This window comes from Ascaphus truei, chromosome 3 (genome assembly GCF_040206685.1).
Source record: "Ascaphus truei isolate aAscTru1 chromosome 3, aAscTru1.hap1, whole genome shotgun sequence".
In the NCBI taxonomy this organism is placed as follows: Eukaryota; Metazoa; Chordata; class Amphibia; order Anura; family Ascaphidae; genus Ascaphus; species Ascaphus truei.
The window spans coordinates 257,931,226-257,951,475 of NC_134485.1; the positions used below are offsets into that span (position 1 = coordinate 257,931,226).

Here is a 20,250-nt window from a genome sequence, read left to right on the forward strand (position 1 = left end):
GTTTATTCTTCGGCAGCACCCGGGTACTGGAGTACCTGGGCAGGTACCTCATCTAAGGGCACCAACGATTCACGGGTAGCGCTACCATACACACTTTTGGGTTTGCCCTGACATAGGGAAAAACGTCATCAGAGTATTGGTGCCTGGCACCCAATGTACTTTGTGGACTCTCACTATGTTATATACTGTGTGGTACAGGCTGTATGTATATATATATATGTATATATTTTTATATATATATATATGTATGTATGTGTTCAGTAAAACCTGTTCTTATATAACAGTGTGTGAGGTTACTGTCAATATTGGTTCCTGTGAGGGGCTTATCCCGTTACGCAGGGATCCCTCGCAGACGCTGCACCTAGGCGACCAAGCAACACGGTAGCGGGTGGCGTAACATGGCTGTGATCAGATGGCCAGTTCTGTACCCCCCTTACATATATTTATATGTGTACTTTTTTTTTATGAAATGGACATTAGAATTATTCAAATAAAATCTATTCATTTTCTTTTAATAAGTAATCTACTATAAAATACAATACAAACTTATAACATATCTATTAAACTATAGCTCCCATTTTAATATGCTCTCTCACCCAGTGCCCATTATCTATACTGTCCGTTGGGGACAATTTTGCGGTTTCCATCCTTTGCCTCGGTGTACAGGGCTCTCAGTCGCTCTTTTGTACATCCTTATTAGATAGTTTGTTTTTGGCCTGTTCCATCTTCATCATCCATCTTTTATTTATATACTGTTGTTATCCCAGCTGCTCTGTCTCGCTCTGAGTTTTCACATCAACTGACCATCTACCCACTCAATTCCCAACAGTCCCTTTCCTGCTGCCAACTGCCATAGAACCCCACGCTGGCGGCTCCTCCACAGGTTCCAGGTGCAGCAGCTCAGCTCTTGTAACGTCTTTTAACTTCAATTCTTGCTTTTTTGAAGGGTGTCAGTTTGACCCTCTTACAGATAATCTAACACTTTATCAGCAAAGCTTTTCTGTTTTAGTGTGGGTCGCTGCTAAGCTGCCGATCACAAGATGGACAACTATAAGCTAATGTAAACACTGTACTGATCTGTCTCTAAAACTGATTTTTGTGGCAATTGGTTCAAACACTGGTTTTTTTCTGTAGAGGAGAGGGGGAAAAAAGGATTTTCTTTCCATCTTTTTATTTGTTGTGCCAAAGCTAAATATATTTATAAACACAATGAACCTAGCAGCTGAATAAAACACTTTTCCAACATCAGAAATAAATTGTACATTTAGTTTGAGACAAAGGAACATGTGTATTAAGCGCAAAGAATTACAAATGGTATAATTGGTGCTGGTGGGTATCAGCAATTTTTCCTGAAATGTCATAAAGAATTTAGCTCTGTTTTATTGCAGTATACATTTAGTGGTTCCTATGGTTACACAGAATAATTTAAGATAAATTGTTGTAGACTATGTTGAATGGTGTGTTTGTTCTGAAGTGAATCAAGAACAGTTTTTGCTTAAGGCAGAGGAAATGCTTACTTTGACGATTGCTTCTGATTACTTTCAAGATAGCAAGACAAGCTTACATTCACTTGCTATAAGTATAAACAACATAAAGAATATTCAAGCAGGAAAAATATTTGAAATGTGTCTGTAGTTTTCTAAGAAAGGAGTGTATTTAAAGATCACTACACAGTCACAGTGCAGAGGAGCTGTGGGACACAATGTTTAAATAAGCCTCTTGAAACCTAGGGATCTATATGTACAGCATCAAGGCAATTTTGGTGCAAAACTGAGGCACTTTCATCCTGCACCTATGTATCAAAGTCAGTTGCTCTAATTTTGCAAGAAACTGGTCTGACATATGCCACAACTCTGCTCCAAAAAGCATAGCAGTGCATCAAAACACCCTTATGTTCTACTTTAATGCATAGTTTTGCTCATTTTTATAAGTGATTCCTATTTTACTTATTTAAAGTGAAATGTGAATGTAGTTGTTGTTAATAATATTTTAAGGTTACACTTTTGTTTTTTAGCTTTTGTCATTAAAGGTATAGCACACAATACAACATTGAAATTATATATATATATATATATATATATATATATATATATATATATATATATATATATACATACATACATACATACATACATACATATATATATATATATATATATATATATATATATATATATATATATATATATACATACATATATATATATATATATATGTATATTCACACACACACACACACACGGCAGATGGCACTCACATAAAACTGGAAAGCAGGTGCTCGTCCCATAGAAATAATAAATGTAGAGGCTCCTTACCAGGCAGACCAAGAGTCCCAGGGCCACGTAGCAAGGAAGAGACAGCACACTCAGTGAAAGTATCATAAGTGGTATATTGTAAAAAGCTGGCACAATCACCAACGTTTCGGTCCTTCAAACAGGACCTTTATCAAGGGAGGACCGAAACGTTGGTGATTGTGCCAGCTTTTTACAATATATCACTTATGATACTTTCACTGCGTGTGCTGTCTCTTCCTTGCTACGTGGCCCTGGGACTCTTGGTCTGCCTGGTAAGGAGCATATATATATATATATATATATATATATATATGTATGTATGTATGTATGTATGTATGTATGTATGTATGTATAACAAATAACTAAATTATATGAGCCAATTGAATAAATGAAAATTGTCATTGCTCTCTGCGTTACAATAGATTTTTAGATCTAATTTAGTTTCTGAATATTCAAAAATCAAAACACATGGTCTTGAGCCACCGTAGGATCTTCATTGTGAGTATGCTGCCTGTCAGTCACTTTGCACAAAAGTGAAAACGTTGAAATGTGATGGCATTATAAATTGTATGATTCATAACTTTCCTTTAGAGTTTGACAAGCAGGTGCTGTAAATTGGCTTGCAAGGTATGCAGGCGGGTCATAACAAGAACAGTATTTCAAAGGGAGGGGGTATGTACACTATAACTAGTTTTGGCATCAAAGGGCAATTAGGCAGATTCTCCAAATGATATAGCCTTATGGTAACCAAAGAACTGATCTAATGGGGATTACTTGGCATATTTCATTTCTCTGCTAACCAATACCTATGTATCTTATTTGAAATACGCTCAGAACTTCCTATCAGATGTGGCAGAACATTTATCCCAAAAGATAGCAATGTACAGGTACACCTTGTTAGCTGGGAGTGGGAGGGAACGTTAGCATCCAGTGTCCTCATATCTGACTCCTTTGTTAAAGGGGCTAAAAACCCAACCTCCGTCAATTATAAACGTCTCTAATAAAGATGAGGAAGGCTGCTGCCCTGAAAAGACCCCAGGCTTTGCCTGTGAGTTCAGGATTAAAGTGGGCGGTGGAGCTCCGCATGTGCACAGTGCCAAAATTGTATTCGAGGTCAGTGAATGTTTGAATGAAGTGAGCTAATCTGTTTTATTGGGGGAGCAAAGGTACGTGATTGCAATGCATGTAATTAATGTATGAGCAGATGCTAAGACCACAGTTCAGGGTTCATTATTTTTGGCTCCTTCAAGTAAAAAAGGCAGGAAAAAAGGGCCTCTGACAAACATCCAAAACAGCCATTAACCCCTTAGCCACTATATCACATGCAATACATGCAAATATGACTAGATTATATTTGTAGTACTTATTGTTTTTCTAAGGGATTTAGTCCTGGGAAATGTTCAGTTTCCCTTTATTTTGAAGGACCTTCATATACATATTGATTTAAACCCAAGCACAGAAAAGACAATATTTTACCAGATACATATGGTTTACAGCGTTATTTTTTTTTCTTCTGAGGACATGTTAGATGCGATCTGAGTTCAGACATGTGCTTGTATTAATTACATAAGTTTCTAACGCCGTTGCATAGTGTGACCTTAAATCCATACATTTATGCATGGGGTACTATACTGCATACTTTTATTTGTGCCTTTTTCAGTTAATTCAAGATACCAAAGCAAAGCAAGTATAAGTTTTCAGTTTACTTTGTCTAGTTTTCCTGGTTTCATTGGTTGTAAACAGGATCAGTGGCTCATATGTTCAGTGTAATGGTTTGGTGTGACATTTGTCAGGGATATGTTAGTTCTTCTGTTTCTCTGTGTGTCCCTTTGTTCTTGTACCAATCATTAAAAATACAATTTTTAGGTCTAGCTGCTTTTCGACTGCAGATCATGACAATGAACCAATTTGTTATAAGCAGCACTAAAGTTGATTCAACACCATTAGAAACATGTTATGACCACTTATTAAATTATGCACCGTCGTGTTGTGTTTTTGGTGCATTTTTGGTATTTTAGCTATTATCTTCTTCATGCCCGACTGCTTGATTGAACCCCAAAGTAGCCCCAAGACATTGGCTCTTGCCATACCAACCTTGCTAATTTGGTGTTCTGCCTGACAAACATTTGCAGTTTTCTCAAGTGGTGAAAGGGCCAATAGTTTGCATAGAGAAGCATTTCTGTCCATGCAAAATGCGTGCTGATATTAAATTATTTCTACCAATCAGGCGAGATTCATTGTTGTTGTTTACATTTGTCTGTGAAACCCTGCCACATCTTACAGGCGAATACTTCCTTCCTTAGCAGATGGCAGCCCCAAGGCCATGCACCTGCCATGACAAGCAAGGCACACTAGTAATCTACCCCAGCACTGCTGCTAACAATAGGCTAATGATTGCACGCCATCTGCCTCCCAGTCCCAGTACAAAATAGACTAAAAGATTTGTTCTTCAACAAGGGAATGACAGATTTTTATGAAAGAGACAATAGTGACAATGCTAGTGAGATTAGAGCATGGAGGAGACAGTGCAGGACTTGTTTTGATGGAGCTTAGTCCAAGTTATAATAGAGGTTGCTTTAGCTCTCATTCTATTACTACTAACCCTTGGGAATTGTCTTGAAGCAGATTGAAATTGTCCATGGCTTTTCTTGGCCACGTAGAGTTAACACCTTAGAAGTGTTACCTGTTAATTATAAACATGCATGGATTACCTTGAAGATTTGTTCTGCTGTTGTGTTGCTGTGTACCATGTCCTGTCTTAATCATCATGCGGCAGATGAAAAGGGAAGAAAAAAAATCCCATGTAGTCAGTTCCTCCGGGCTGTTGTATTGGCTTCTTTACACTGGTCAAAGTACAGCTGAAGACATTTCTACTGCTGTGCAAAGTGGAATGCATGATCTTGTTGGACGGGTTAGGAGAGCTCTTTCAACAACATTTTCAAATGGTTTATGCTAGAACAACAAATAGGAGATCATTAAACAGGACTATTCGAACAAATAGAAAAATAAAATAATGAAAGCATTTATCAATTTCCCGACTGTTACTCCATTACTCTCAGGTACACTGAGACGCCATTTAACAAAGCTTTATTCTAAATGGTTCTGTAAGGCATTTACAATTCCCTGTTAAAATCAGGAATGGGTGCTTGTAAATCAGATTAAACACATGTAGTTTAGTCTCATTTTTATTCAGTACACATAAATATGGCAGCATATATAGTATAGAGCTAGAGTGCCGATCTAAAGGCTGTTTTGGAATTCCTATTGGTTATTTAAATGATGGTTTTCAGATTTGAAATTCAGCAGGAATGTTTGTTCTCTAGTGGGCTTACTAAATAAATATGAGTAAATAAAGACATCTAGTACCTACTGGTTTTACTGTAGGCTTGCTATCTCCTTCAGTGACGGAGTGGCCTGCCACAAACTACTGTACTTTCCCGCACATGCATGTACAGTATGTAGATCTTCATTTGTATAGCGCCATCCATGCACATAAAGCTTCACAGCAGTAATCGATGCAACAAAATAACATTTTGTAAAATACTTAATGGGAATACGCACTTCATATATAAAAGTAAACATTAGTACATAGTGTCCCTGTCCTAAAGAGTTTACAATCAAAATATTCCTTGTGCTCCTGCAGCCCAGGGAAGCCATCATTGTCTTGGCTTTCACTGTTTTTGTTAGTGGAGCTGAAAGTTCTTTGAAGCAGGCCAAGATGTTCTTGTTAAATGTAAAAACTACCCAAACATCACCCAGAGTTTGTACAGCATTAAGGAGGATTATGTGACGCATGGATTAGGCATTGTTGAGCAGCTTGTTTTAATCGAAAGGGTCAGAAATTGGGGTTTTAGTGTAATGCCAACCAAACTGGCTGATACCAGTATCAACAGGGCAAGTGAACTGCAACTCACAGGACACATTTAAACAAATCCCCACATTTAAACAAACCTGTGTTATGTAACTGGCTAATTCCTGTATGTTAGGGATTTTGATTGTCACACCACATAACACATCCAAATTAAAGAATAAGAACGCTGAGATTTCAGAAGTTTTCATTACTAATACTAGGGCCCGATTAGCACTTTTTATTGCTCCTGTAAAGGCATCATAAGTATGAACATTGTGTGAGCAAAGTGTTACCTTTCAGTTCCTTACTTGTTCTTAGAAGTGTTTAGTTACTGCATGCAATTTCATCAGTAGTGAATAATCCACTATTCATGAACGTTTGACTAGTGTTTTTGTGAAATCAGAGTCCAGAGAGTCTTTTTTCATAACTCCAAAGTTGTCAGTGCCAAACTGTATGGTTTGGCATGTTTAGAAGTAGCAGAATGAAATATGACAGAAATAACCCCTATTCTCTATCGCAAATCACATCTTCTAAACCGCTTCTATAAAAAGGTGACAAACTGAATGGTTTAACTGCCAAACCGCCCGGATTGTATTTACTGTAGGAAGCGGAATGACGGAGGTCGTGCTGACTCCATCCCCAGTTTGATGTATAGGTTTTCCTCTCTCAGTCAAACCCATATTTCAGGCTCTGGATGTTACTTACAATGCCAATATCACCACTCTTGAGGTGGCGTGAAAAAAATGTGAGTTTTTACCAAGTGGTTTGTATAACGAAGCAACAAGAATTGCCGTTTTTGTGAGAAAAAAAAATACGAGTTTGAGGCTTTTTTGACAAACCCATCGAATTGCAGAACCAGAATTAAACTGCTTCTAAAAGAGCCTTTTAGACACGGATTGGACATGCGAGAAGGGCTTTACAAAATAGCAAAGCATGCCAATTCGATCAGAAAGGGCACTTTAGAAGCGGTTCGTCACACTACGGAGCTACAAGAATAGACCCCTGGGCGTTTGGTGTAGATATGGTCAAAAGCGCAATGTTTTAAAAAGCACGACTATTCCCATAATCACTGAAGTGGTGTATCCTTGAATTCCGATGATGGAAGAAGATAAGGACTCTGATCTTGAAATTGTACGTTCTTTAGGGGAGCTTTTTATGGTGGAGGTTGATTATCTAATATAGGACCAATTTTTGTCTTGGCACTGGAATGGCTCAGCGTCAAGACTGAGTGAGGCGAGGCATGCGCTTTTTAGAATAGGAAACCTTCCACATCCCGTTCAGCACCTGTTCCTTGAGTAAACGTATGGCTTCCGTTTGCACTTCTCATCCGGTACCTTTTATTTGCACCAAAAGCAAACAAACAGGAGCACAGGGCAATGGTGTTTACCAAAAAGTTCACGTTTCATGCTGTTCGTATCTGTCACTGTTGATACAAACATTGTGTGCCGAGAGCATTAGGAGAACTCGTTGTTTTGCCAGGTATATTTTGAAAATATCCTGCTACTGTGCTTCATATTGAGCAAAGATAAGACCATTAACTATTTCACTTAAACATTCGCTGCATTTAAAAAGTTACTCCATAATCATGCTTTTTTTTTTGCTGTAGCACTCAATATTAATACAAAGATTACTAGTAATTTAAATTCCTTAGCCACCACCCGATTGATCACAGAAAGGCTTTTGGGTTTAAGAGCTGTAAGGGCAGAACTGGGACCTATACATATGTTGTCACTCCAGAATGAATAAAAAAATTAAAAAAAAACAGTTTAGCCCTCTACAGCAGGGGTGGGCCATTCCAGTCCTCAAGGATCATCAACAGGTCAGGTTTTCAGGATATTCCTACGTCAGCACAGGTGGCTCAGATGAAGATCACGCCACTGATTGAGCCAACTGTGCTGTAGCATAGAAATCCTGAAAACCTGGCCTGTTAGTGGCCCTTGAGGACTGGAGATGCCCACCCCTGCTAGAGACACTGGATCATCTTTGCTGGTTCATGGAGTGTTCAGTACACAGTCATGTCTATGTAGAACAAAAGGTGTACAAACAGCGCTTATACAATCAACAAATGATAAACCTTAGATAAATTGTCCGAATGGTAGTCCTGGAGCTGCCTGTTGAGATTGTTCTGGTATCTTGCACCCAGACTTGAATTTGTGGACAAAAGCAACCTCCTCTGGCGCTGAGGTGGGGACTTGAATTTTCTTCGTATAGACTGTGACCTCAGGAAAAAACAAAAGACAAAACATGCAGGAAGCCTGCAATGGTGTATTACCCAAGGGATACAAAACATATATATAGGAGCAATTTATTGATTGATTATCTATAAAATATACATAAAAATATACATGAAAATATACATAAAAATTAATAAAATATTTGAACCAGTGCTTGGCACTAACTGGTGATGTGAACAAGCTGCTTGCACACTATCACAGTGGGAGGCTTGAAATTTGTGTCCAAGACTTCTGATCTTTGCTCCGCCTGGTAAAAATTGAAAACCTACTCACCAGATGTGAATAGGTCAAATGCACTGGTTAATGGTCTTTAAGGCCGGGATACACCGTCTGCCTGGCGGTGTTTACGTCTCCTGCTGCCGGGATCCTATCTCGTGCTCCGTCGTGAATCACTTCATGGAATGCACCCGATCCGCTCGCGCAATGACGTCACCAATTCTTGTCCACTGCTACGGTGTCCCAACAGTACCAAAAACCATCCAACGCGTTTCGAAAGCTCTATTGGTGTCTTTCTTCGTCAGGGAGCTGCTTCCCTGACGAAGAAAGACACCAATAGAGCTTTCGAAACGCGTTGGATGGTTTTTGGTACTGTTGGGACACCGTAGCAGTGGACAAGAATTGGTGACGTCATTGCGCGAGCGGATCGGGTGCATTCCATGAAGTGATTCACGACGGAGCACGAGATAGGATCCCGGCAGCAGGAGACGTAAACACCGCCAGGCAGACGGTGTATCCCGGCCTTAAAGACCATTAACCAGTGCATTTGACCTATTCACATCTGGTGAGTAGGTTTTCAATTTTTACCAGGCGGAGCAAAGATCAGAAGTCTTGGACACAAATTTCAAGCCTCCCACTGTGATAGTGTGCAAGCAGCTTGTTCACATCACCAGTTAGTGCCAAGCACTGGTTCAAATATTTTATTAATTTTTATGTATATTTTCATGTATATTTTTATGTATATTTTATAGATAATCAATCAATAAATTGCTCCTATATATATGTTTTGTATCCCTTGGGTAATACACCATTGCAGGCTTCCTGCATGTTTTGTCTTTTGTTTTTTCCTGAGGTCACAGTCTATACGAAGAAAATTCAAGTCCCCACCTCAGCGCCAGAGGAGGTTGCTTTTGTCCACACAGTCATGTCTGTTGGTTAATACCATGTTGTTTCACAACAAAAAGTTATTCTTTGATTAGTGGAAAACACAATTGAGAATATCTGACCTGTATGACGGCAGTGTACTTAAATATCAAGAAGCTGAAAAAATTATGAAATGAATCTGATAATTTTCACTATTCAAGTGGTTTATTGAATGAACAAGCTTTTGCACTTTAATGAATAACCCCCACAGACCCTCAACCAAGACTCAGCTGGGGACATCATGTCTCAAACAGGGCTGTGCAAAGGTTTACAAAACAATGAAAACTGAATTGCATTTTCTCTGCCAACATCAAAAGTAGGATGTTTTTACTGCCCACACACCCATGTCTGTGTATTGCTTCTTAGGGAGACACTGTAGCCTGACAGGAAGCTGTAGTCGGAGATTGTGCTAGCGTAGTAATGTAACCAGAGGGGAATTGCTATACACATAGTAAACACCTCTAATACTGTAGCAGCTGGAGAAAGCCTTGTGTACTGTATGTGTTCTGCTTGTACGCATGCTTCAATATATAATATACAGTATGGTGCAGGCCTTCTGAATGTAGAAGGGCTTAGTATTTTACGTTGTTCCACAAAAGAGATGTAATTGCTGCAGATTTTGAAGGGTTTATCCCAGGAACCAGTATTATATAATGGTTAAACCCGTTGAGTAGCCAATGACATCTAAAGAGTTAGTAGAACTCTTTCAAAATAAGCTCTGCTTATTTGAAGTGTAAATATTCTAGCAATTCATAGCTCCACAGATAAAGTGGTTGCTGGAGTTGAAATCAACCAACTCATCCAAGTATGAAACACTCTGCCATTGTTAGCATTTCATTCATAAGTAAAAAATGGGCTACAACCAAAAGTCAGTATGTTAGTATCAGATTTCCTGATCTTTTGAAATAACCTGTATTCTAGTGTTGCCTTCAGGGTGTCTTCATGAAACCGCTCTGAAATAAATAAAGCAGCAATCTCACATTAACCAAATTCACTTACTTAACTCCACATTACTGTCCCGCTTTTTTCTTAAAGCATGACTCATTATATATAATACTCTTTTAAAATGGGTTTGTTGATCTATTTAATTTTGTCTGCTATATGTGAATAAGTAATGAGAATAAGAAACTCACTTTTTTTTTGTCAAGAATAGGCTTTTTTTTATAGTTCTATTTGTTTACCTAATAAAAAATAGTAAATAAGAGAACAACTAATAATCTTTTTTAAATACTGATTTGCTGATGTTTGTTATTGTTTGATTCCTAGCATTTTTCACTTTATCCCACTAATGTTTGTTTAAAAGCTTGTTATCTCAGGAATTTAAAATAGTATAAAAATGCTAAAAAAAAAAAAAAAAAAAAAGGGATCAAGATCATTAATATAAGTATTTATGGCACATATTATTCTTGTTTTAAAATACAGTTTCACAAGCTGCAATATACAGTAATAGTTTTTTTTTTTTAGCGTATGCACATTTCAAGCAGAGTAGACCATTTCCTAAACAGAAGTACTTTATTTATTTGTTTATAAAAATGTTTTACCAGGAAGTAATACATTGAGAGTTACCTCTCGTTTGCAAGTATGTCCTGGGCACAGAGTTATGATGACAGATACATGGTTACAAATACATAGTTACATTAAGTGAGCAAGTTTATACATTATAATAATATATGGTATAGGACCATGGGGTGCGCAAACTTTTCGCGCTGCGCCTCCCCTGTCTGATCCCCTCGTGCTCGCGCCCCACCCCCACCATGCTTCCCGGCGTGCAGAGGTCATGTGACGTCATGCCATGACCCTGACGCCACGTTGCCATGGCGACGCGTCACATATCCGGCTGAATCAAGGTAAGTGGAGTGTTGCAGAGGCCTCACGCAATCCCCCGGGCATTAAATTAAGCCCCCCCCCCCCAGTTTGCGCACCGCTGGTATAGGCGTATGTAACAGTTACAGACCAGATTAAAATGTGAGACAGCTTTAGCTTTGAAAGAACTTAGACTGGTGGTGGCTGTGAGAGTCTCCGGTGCTCCAGTTTTGGGGTGCACGGTAGGAGGAAGAGCGGCCGGATACTTGATAAGAACTATATTGATCACACAGTGTCAGATTTAACACAAAGTTTGAACGTTTGCTTTTGATTTTCCGGCATTTGTGTATATTTTATTTTAAGTTCTATTCAACATTTTTACACAATTACAAAAGCCTGATCACCCTAGCAAATATTTAGAAGCCAAACTAGATTGTAATGGACTCAGCGACAGCTGCAGATGTATCCCCACACAGGCGTCTGAAAAACGGTCTCAAGAGTGATAAAGGGGAACCATAGAAAGCAAACAAAACCTTTCTACTTTAACCCTTTCAGTGCCCTATTGCCGTACAGTGTCCATCATAAAAAGTCCCACCCTAGAGGCCCTTATAACCTACGCTGTACATAATGGCTTTTTGCTGGCTTTCTAGGTCCTGTTCACGATCAGCGCTCCTGTTGACCCTTCCCTTTTACTTCCAGTCCAGCCACTGGAAGCAGTGTCCATCCTTCAGTGCTGGAGGGTCCGTAGTTCCAGAGGTGGCAGGACCATTTGGCACTGAAGGGCTTCAACAGGTGAACCATATCCGAGCAGACTGTTGATTAAACCAGAAATCTTTGCTTCTCGCTTTTTATATACATACAGCAATATCTTTTTTACCTTATTTGAAACAAGGGGTTCCCTGAAGCTGAACGGAGGTACTTCAAGCTACCCCAGTTCCTGTGATTATTTCGTTTTAAATTCTTTTGCAAGCTTTTACTGTACATCATAGTGAGATGACATTGAAGCTTCCTATTGGGTGACACCCCCAGCCATCTTTGAATTTCCTTGCAAGTACTATTCAACTTAGACGGAACACCTTTTTCATTTAAGGTTAAAAAAAGGGTGTGTGTGCCGAGCACGCACATTTTAAGTGAAACGTCTTTGTCTTTTGTCACAGAAATTATATTTGTGATGGTGATGTTTTTAATTAAAAATCAAAACACAATTTCAATGACAAAACACAAAGAAGTGTGACTTAGAACTCACGTGCACGGCACTAATATATTTATACTAACTGTGAATTCCACGTGTCTGTGTGTGACTCTGCGTGTGTGTGTTTGTGTGACTGCGTGTGTGTGACTGCATGTGTGTGACTTTGTGTGTGTGACTCTGTGTGTATGTGTGTGTGATAGCACAGCACCGGGATCTCGGGGGATGCGGCTCTCTCACTCTCTTCCTGTCCGGTGTTCCCGGCTCCTCTCCTCCCCCACGGTCGTCCTCTCTTGTGGTGGAGGCGCGCGGCCATGCGCAGAAGCCCATGGTGCGCATGTGCAAAGGCCGCCGGCCATGCGCAGAGGCCACGGGCGTTAGTGCCCATGCGTGCTTGAAGAGGGGGGAGCGCCAATGTACTTGGTGGACAAGGGCGGTATTGCACGTTTGTGGTGGCCTGCAAGCTCCTCTTCTGCGCATGCGCGACAGGCATGTGCGCGCACGCCCATTAGCAGTGTGACGTCACTTTTTTGTTATGGTTTTTCGATACAAGACAATGCATTTTTTCCCATGAAAACCCTGTAGGCGCCAGCAAAGAAGTTTTAAGTCAAAAGATACTTATAATGTTGTTAAAGCGGAGGTCCATGTAGCAACATATGGAAGAGTAGAAATAATTTTGAAGCCCTCAGCCGTATCGCACATTTTGTACCATTTTTAATTATGGTTTGCTAATTCTAATTGAAATATGTTTCATTGTGTTTTTATTAAGATGAATTCTACAGTTTTATGGTAGCTTTGATTTTAGAGCGCACAAATGACAGAGGTGAAAATGTTCCATAGTAGACTCCACATGAGGAGAAAACAATGCTAGAGCACAGTATTCAAATGCATTTTAGATATGATTTTGTTAGCTACAAAAGAATGTATGCGTAAATAACATGATTAAGCTCAAGTTATCTGCAGTACAAAAACAATAACAACATGTTTACCACTTCAAGCAATAAACTTTTTCTTTTCTTTTGTAGCAGAACAATTTATACATATTTGCTCCAGTTCTTACTTTGCAACATCACAGCAGAACAAGTAATGTTGAGAATTATAAGATCAAAATACATATAAAAAAGATTGATGCATTACTGTGGGGGTCAGTGTTTTAGATTTTGTAGATTCAGTCCCCAGGATTGTTCGCTTTCAATCCAATCTATGTATTATTTTAATAACACACTTTATTTCATATAGCACTTCCTCCCAATCCACACAAGACACAACACCTGCCCAGATTAATTTACAATCGGTGTTTTGGTGTTTTTGGTGCCTGAGGCACAGGGAGATAGAGACTTTGCCAAGGTCACAAGGAGCCGACACCAGGAATTGAACCAGGTGCCGCTGATTCAAACTCGACGTCATTTACAGAGAGTCTTTACTCACTGATCCACTCCTTCATCCTAGGTGCATGTGTGTGTGTGTGTGTGTAATACACCCCCCGCCCTTTTTTTTTTTTTTTTTTTTTTTTTTCATCATGCTGAAATCATCAACAATACCACCTCTCCTCCATAAAGACACCAACACAATCATTTTTGCGGAAAAATATGCTGCAGCTGGTTTTTTTTGTTTTAAGTTGGAGCTTTTTGTGGAAATTATTCTATCTTTACTGGATTTACCTGTGTGTGTGTGTGTGTACTTAGTTGTGTACTTAGTTTTTCACACATGGCTTCTCCATTTGGGCTTTATTTTTGTTCAATTAATCATGACACGGATATGTTGTTGTAATTTTAAGACCTGCTAAGGAACAGATGATTGTTATTATGTCCTGATATGTAAAACCTTAGAATTCAAAGAGGGTGTACTTTCTTTTTCACACCACTGTATATATACAGTAGTGTAGTATGGAGGACTGGTCACAGATAAAATATGGGTTAACTGTTCCTTTCAAATTAGGCGGGTCAGTTTTACTGTATTTAGAAGGGAGTCAATCTATAAACACAGATTAAACCAATGTTTGCATTATGGTACAATTTCCATCCGTGATCCAGCCTGCGTATGTAGTGCAACCTTTGCTTGTCTTTTGTTTGAGGGAATCTCCTTCTGCACACAAAGGAAAGGCCAGAGTGATCCAAAGATTGTTCCAAGACCTCCAGTGATGATGATGTGGAGGATTCTCCCACGTCATCAGGGACACAAATGATGTAGAATTGATGTGATGTTGACTTTAGCGATACAATGGATAATAATGTAAACAGACAAAATTAGGAGAATAAACGCCTTCAGCGAAAGTGTATTTCGGTACTCGTAAGTGCAGATTTCAAACAGGAAATAGGAATTTCCCTTTTTTTCCTTCTCAGTGACAGATGGGCTACAGTGAATGCATTAAGCAGCTGTTAAGACCTGTGGCAGAGCACAAGAGCACAGGGAAACACCTTAACCACTTTGGTTCTGCAGAGCAATTAATGAGAACAGTGCTTCTTTTTTGCACATTCATAAAACATTTTTACTGTTTGCATATGTGCTGTCGAAAACTATTGCTTGTCTTTGGAACATCTGTTAGTGGTTCTGATCCTTAAAACCAACATACTGAGGTTCCAGTGTGCGAAACACTGCCAGGACAAGAGCTTCTCTGCAGTGTGTGTCCAACCCTTATAGCACTCAAGGGGTTAAATACCTCCAGTCACAGGTACTTTTATCTGTGTACTAATTGTTGTGACTTTTTGGACTAGCGCTGCAAAAGGGTTCAGATAAGGTATTCTGCTCTGCACCGCGAGCTGCAACCTGATCACAGGTGAATAATTCAAAAACACTTTCTTCTGAACAGCACTTTAGGGAACACATGGTTATCAGTCTTACTAGTCAGGTGGAATTTACATGCTTTCTGGACTGTCGTATAATCCAGCCGTGACACCAGCACACCATTCTATACCGAGTGTTTTGCAGACTTGCATAACATGGAAAATATGTTCTTCCTCTCTGGATCATTGTTAAAGAGAATCTCCCTATGCTTTTGCTAGGACAGCAGTTGGCTGCACTACACAATTACCTGTTTTTGTTGCTACAGCAAATTACCTGTATGCCAGCAGGTCCTGTATCATAATTTGTATGGAAATTATATTTGAAAATAAGAATGCACATCCTATCTCTGCAGTTACACTGGCCCACAGTAGGAGACTATGGAGACGCACAAAAAGCTACTTGATACTTCCTCTGCTGAGAGAAAAATTCACCTTTGCCTCAAAGTGCCTAATTTAAAACTGTTAGTCAGGTGCTATATATTTTATCAAGTGGCTTTATCAGTGCAGAATCCATGTTTTTCTCCTCTTGGATACAATTTGTCTCGTAGGGATATACTTACATTTTTTTGCAGTGAGTTGGTTAAAAAGCTAGGCCAATTAGCTATGTGGTTTTTTTTTCACGTGTTTATCTGTCTTATCATAGTTTCTCTCACTGGTGCATATTGAGTTGTTTGTTTGTTGTTTTGTGTGTGCACAACTGCTTTGTTCCTAGATCATTTTGAGCAAAAAAAGTTAGCAAATCATGCCTTCCAGGATCAGGTTAGCCTTTTTAGCTTGGACTGCAAACATGTCAGCATAACCTTTTTACTGTAACAGAGACCAGCGATACTCTGTAGGCTGCTCTGACATTGAATGGATACTCTGTAGGCTGCTCTGACATTGAATGGATACTCTGTAGGCTGCTCTGACATTGAATGAGTATTAGAACTACGTGAACTTTATAGTACAAGGCTGACTACATACTTAAAACAAGCTCTGTAGCCTTGTGGCAACATTACTGTATTTATTTTTACCTTACTTGCCAATGAGAGACATGATTCATTTACAGATTTGGAAAAGAGATGAACAAAATTCCTCAAAGGTGGGCATCTTAAATCATGGCTCTCCTTGTACAGGTGCAACAACGTTTTACCTCTTAGGTCAACTCTGAGGTACCTGGCCATTGCCAGGTTATGTACTTCTCTATCATCCCTTGAAATACCTGTGATTATCCCTTTTAATATTGCATTTAAAAAAATCTTCAATAAAATGTTTGTTTTTTTTAAGGTGACATTTTGGAGGTTTTTCTAAAAGTATTAGCTGGACCCCGTTTTGTTTTGCTAAAACAAGAATATATTCTGTATATAAACATTTCAGTTTATGTGTGTGTGTGTGTATATAATATATATATATATATATATATATATATATATATATTTATATATATATATATATGTGTGTATATTTCGTAATAAGCTATTGATATTTCAAAAAACTGTTTTTATCTTGCCGTAGGATTTCTAAACAACTTTCACATATTGACAACTTTTGTTTTCCTTTCCTTTTCAGAGTGAAGGCGGTGGCTCAAAACTTCAACACACTACAAAAAGAAAATCCTCGGGCCCACATTTTTGACCAGATGCTGCTAAAGTTTCATTCTTTCCGCTCGTGCGGTTTGAACTGTTTCCCCTCAGGTATATACTGTTGTGAACATGGCATCAGCAAGCTACCATGAGAGAGAGACCTGCCTCAATTTATTTTGGTGGCATTATTTTCCATGCTGCCATTTTGACACAAATGGCTTGAAATCCTTCTTATGCGAAAATCATTCATTTATTCTTTAAAGTCCTTAAGTAATGCAGAGGCTAGAGGCCTTTATCAGCCTTCTTTATTTATTCTTCAGCAGGCTGGAAGATATATAGACAAAATCTAAAGCAGTCAAATCGGGCATATTTTAAACAAAGTGTACTGTTTGTCCTACCTCAGTAAACAACAACAACACAACTAAAGCAAGAGAAGATGATGCTCAACAAGATTTAATTTCCCTGGAACAATGAAGCTTCTGGAGAACATCTTCAGCCTTATTGAACACTAAAAAGGACAAAGATGCTGGTCAGATCAAAATTACTAGCTGCATTGTTTACTTTTAAGACAAAGCCAAACCATGGCATTAAATAGACTTGAAACTCGTTTAAAAAGTGATGTGATGGTGCAGATGTTTGCAACTCTTGTTACCAGAAATGGACCAAAAATGCATCCACTGGACATTTTTTGCCCAATTATGTTGATACCTGTTGCACACACTGCACAGTCAGAGTGAGCCCTTTATTTGGACTGGAATGTATTTGATGCACACTAATGACGGACAGAGAGAATGGTGATATGTATCACTGAAGTAACCCGTTTAAAATTATGTTAATTTTTACCATCAGGAGATTTTTTGTGTGTTCACACAAATGTTAGTATGTGTTTTAACTTGTTCACTTTTGTAAGTGTGCGTTTTCTTTTTAAATGTTTTTTTTTTTTAAAGGTACTTTGATTAGAAAATGATTGTGACACATATCCGGTTACATTTTTCTTAATCAAACATCACCACGTATGTGCCACATAATGGAGTATACCTCCTTAGTAACGGGCAGTTACATTACTGACATTTCCGGGATAACCATTTGGCTTGGTTCTTATTGGCTGGACAAATTGGCCAACCAATTTACAAGTCTGAAAATAGAGTACGCCAGCTGCAGTAATGTCACATTGGTGCCACGTTCCAGTGTGAAGCAAATTATTTAATCTAAATTATGAATAATAATATAGAACACAAAAACCCAGTTACTGGTACCCGTTCGTTTTGTTTTTCAGTATTCTGAAATGGCAGTGTTTTTACCTTCTCCTTGTTGCAAAGCACTGCATCCGACATCAGAATGCTTTACAGTCTTTCTGATTCTTAAGTAACAATGCCCTAACTAGATATCCAGCTTGGGAAATTTAGATAGTCTTACCCCCTTATTTAGTAAGGTGAGGAGCGGGGTAATGCACAGTTAATGATGCAGTAACTTCCATTCACTTGAGTTTCTATGTAATCATTCATTTCTTATACCTGCTCAAGGTCTGTGTGAATTTTCTGAGAGCTCTGTTACTATATGAAGGCTGGGGGAACCCAGTAAATTACAAGGTACTTTCTATGGATCTGTACAAAGGGTTTTGCAAAATGTAATTTATTTAATAGCAACACCATGTCTTCCTGCATATACAATGAACGTCTTACAAATAAGGATTGTATTACCAGACAAAAATGAATGTAAATTCATATCTAGTTTCTCTTTTTCTATTTCTCCTTTTTTAATGTAATTCTTTGGGCAGGGGAAGGTTTTGCTTCACATACAGTAGCAATGCACAGGCCAGAAACTGTTTGGTCTGATTATTTAAATATATAGTGTAGTTTTATGTATAGATATAAAGATATGTAAAACTTTATAACATATTTTTTTGGCATAGTTTCCAAATGAAATATAGTTAATATTTGCTATGTAAGAACCCTAACAGCACTGAAAGTTGGTACCTGCTGACCACAAAGTTTTTGATGTATATTGTATTTATAAACCTATATCGATAAAAAGCAAGGCTCTGTAACATGATTTTACATTCATACTAATATCCACAGTTGAGGAGAAAATCCTGAGCATACTAAAATCTTGCTCAACTCTGTAAATGTAACAGAAGGCATATGCAATATTTACATTTTAAATTTAGTTTACAGAATTGCAACCAAAATGTACAGGTTTTGCAGAAACACCACAATGTATATTTAAGTCTTTGTACATTTTTGTTGGAGGTCCCTTAAACTTAAAATATTTTGCTATCGTAACCTTAACAGTTATTAAACAGTGTTTTTTCTTTACGGGATACATATTGTTTCTGGATATCAAGATGTTAAATACTGTATATTTCTTGCTATTGTGATATGACAAGAGACTTAACTTATCTTGCAGTGTCTTCCGATGTACATGGTGTGTATATATAATAAGGTAAATGTGATGCTGCTGGAGTCGAGAATAATCTGAACTAGAGTAGTGCATTGTATTTAGTCTTTATTGATCATGGATGCTGTTTTAATAGCCATATGCAATAAATACATTATTTATGATAGGAAACAAAAAATGTCTTGAACCTTCTTTCTTTGTCTGTGAAAAAATGTTTTCTTACTTTGTTTGTTAAGGTACAGGTGCGCCGACGAGTATTCTTAAACTTGCCTTGGAAAATCTAGGGCTATCACCAACAAGATCCAGGTACATGCTGCAAACATTTCAGTGACATTTCTGCAGGGACTAATGGCCCATCGGACTAACACAGCAGGGGTCCCTGGCAGTCCCATTCAGTTTGAATGGGACTGCCAGGGACCCCCACTGTTAATCCGATGGGCCATTAGTCTGTCTGCAGAAAAGTCACTGAAATGTTGCATGATGTACCCAGCATGTACCGGGGTCTTTTTGGTGATTGCCCCAGATTTGTTTTTGAATACTCGTCGGCACTATAGTATATGAGGGTTTAGTTTTTTCCAGGCCCCTGATTCAGTTAAAGCTGCACTTCAAGCAATATCCTACATGAGTTTTTTTTTTTTTGTTTTGTTTTTTTTAATAAATCAGTTCTGTACTATGAGAAAATACTTGTAGCATTTTTTTTTTAAATAAACAATTTTTAAAGACATTTTTAATGTATTCTAACGTAACAAGCATTTTTGTTTCTATAGCAACCATTTACAAAGTTACATCCCCTTCCTGTTCTGAGACAGGCTCTGGCACACCCCTTTTGCCCTCTTTCTAGCTGTGCACCAATTGTATTTAGTGCCTGCCTGGTCACATGATTTTCCACACAGAACTTTGTATCTGGGTATTCGCCTGTAGCACTAACAGTGATTTAAAGAACCCACGAGCTGAATGTTTGCCAATCGAGCACAGGAGAACCTGTCAGTGTGCACATT

General features: G+C 38.4%; 1 protein-coding gene across 2 annotated transcripts in view; it reads left to right on the forward strand.

Annotated features, from left to right (window-relative positions):
• IRS2 (insulin receptor substrate 2) overlaps nt 1-19,560 on the forward strand; it is a 37,793-nt gene extending 18,233 nt beyond the window's left edge. The window contains exon 2 of one of the 2 annotated variants that reach the window (XM_075590712.1): nt 16,842-19,560. Coding sequence is in view for 1 of the 2 variants with exons in the window: in XM_075590713.1 (XP_075446828.1) it covers nt 16,842-16,846 (5 nt within the window). In the remaining variant the exon portion in view is untranslated. The remainder of the gene's footprint in view (nt 1-16,841) is intronic. The other variant, XM_075590713.1, reaches the window with a different exon arrangement.
• Nucleotides 19,561-20,250: the final 690 nt, after the last annotated feature.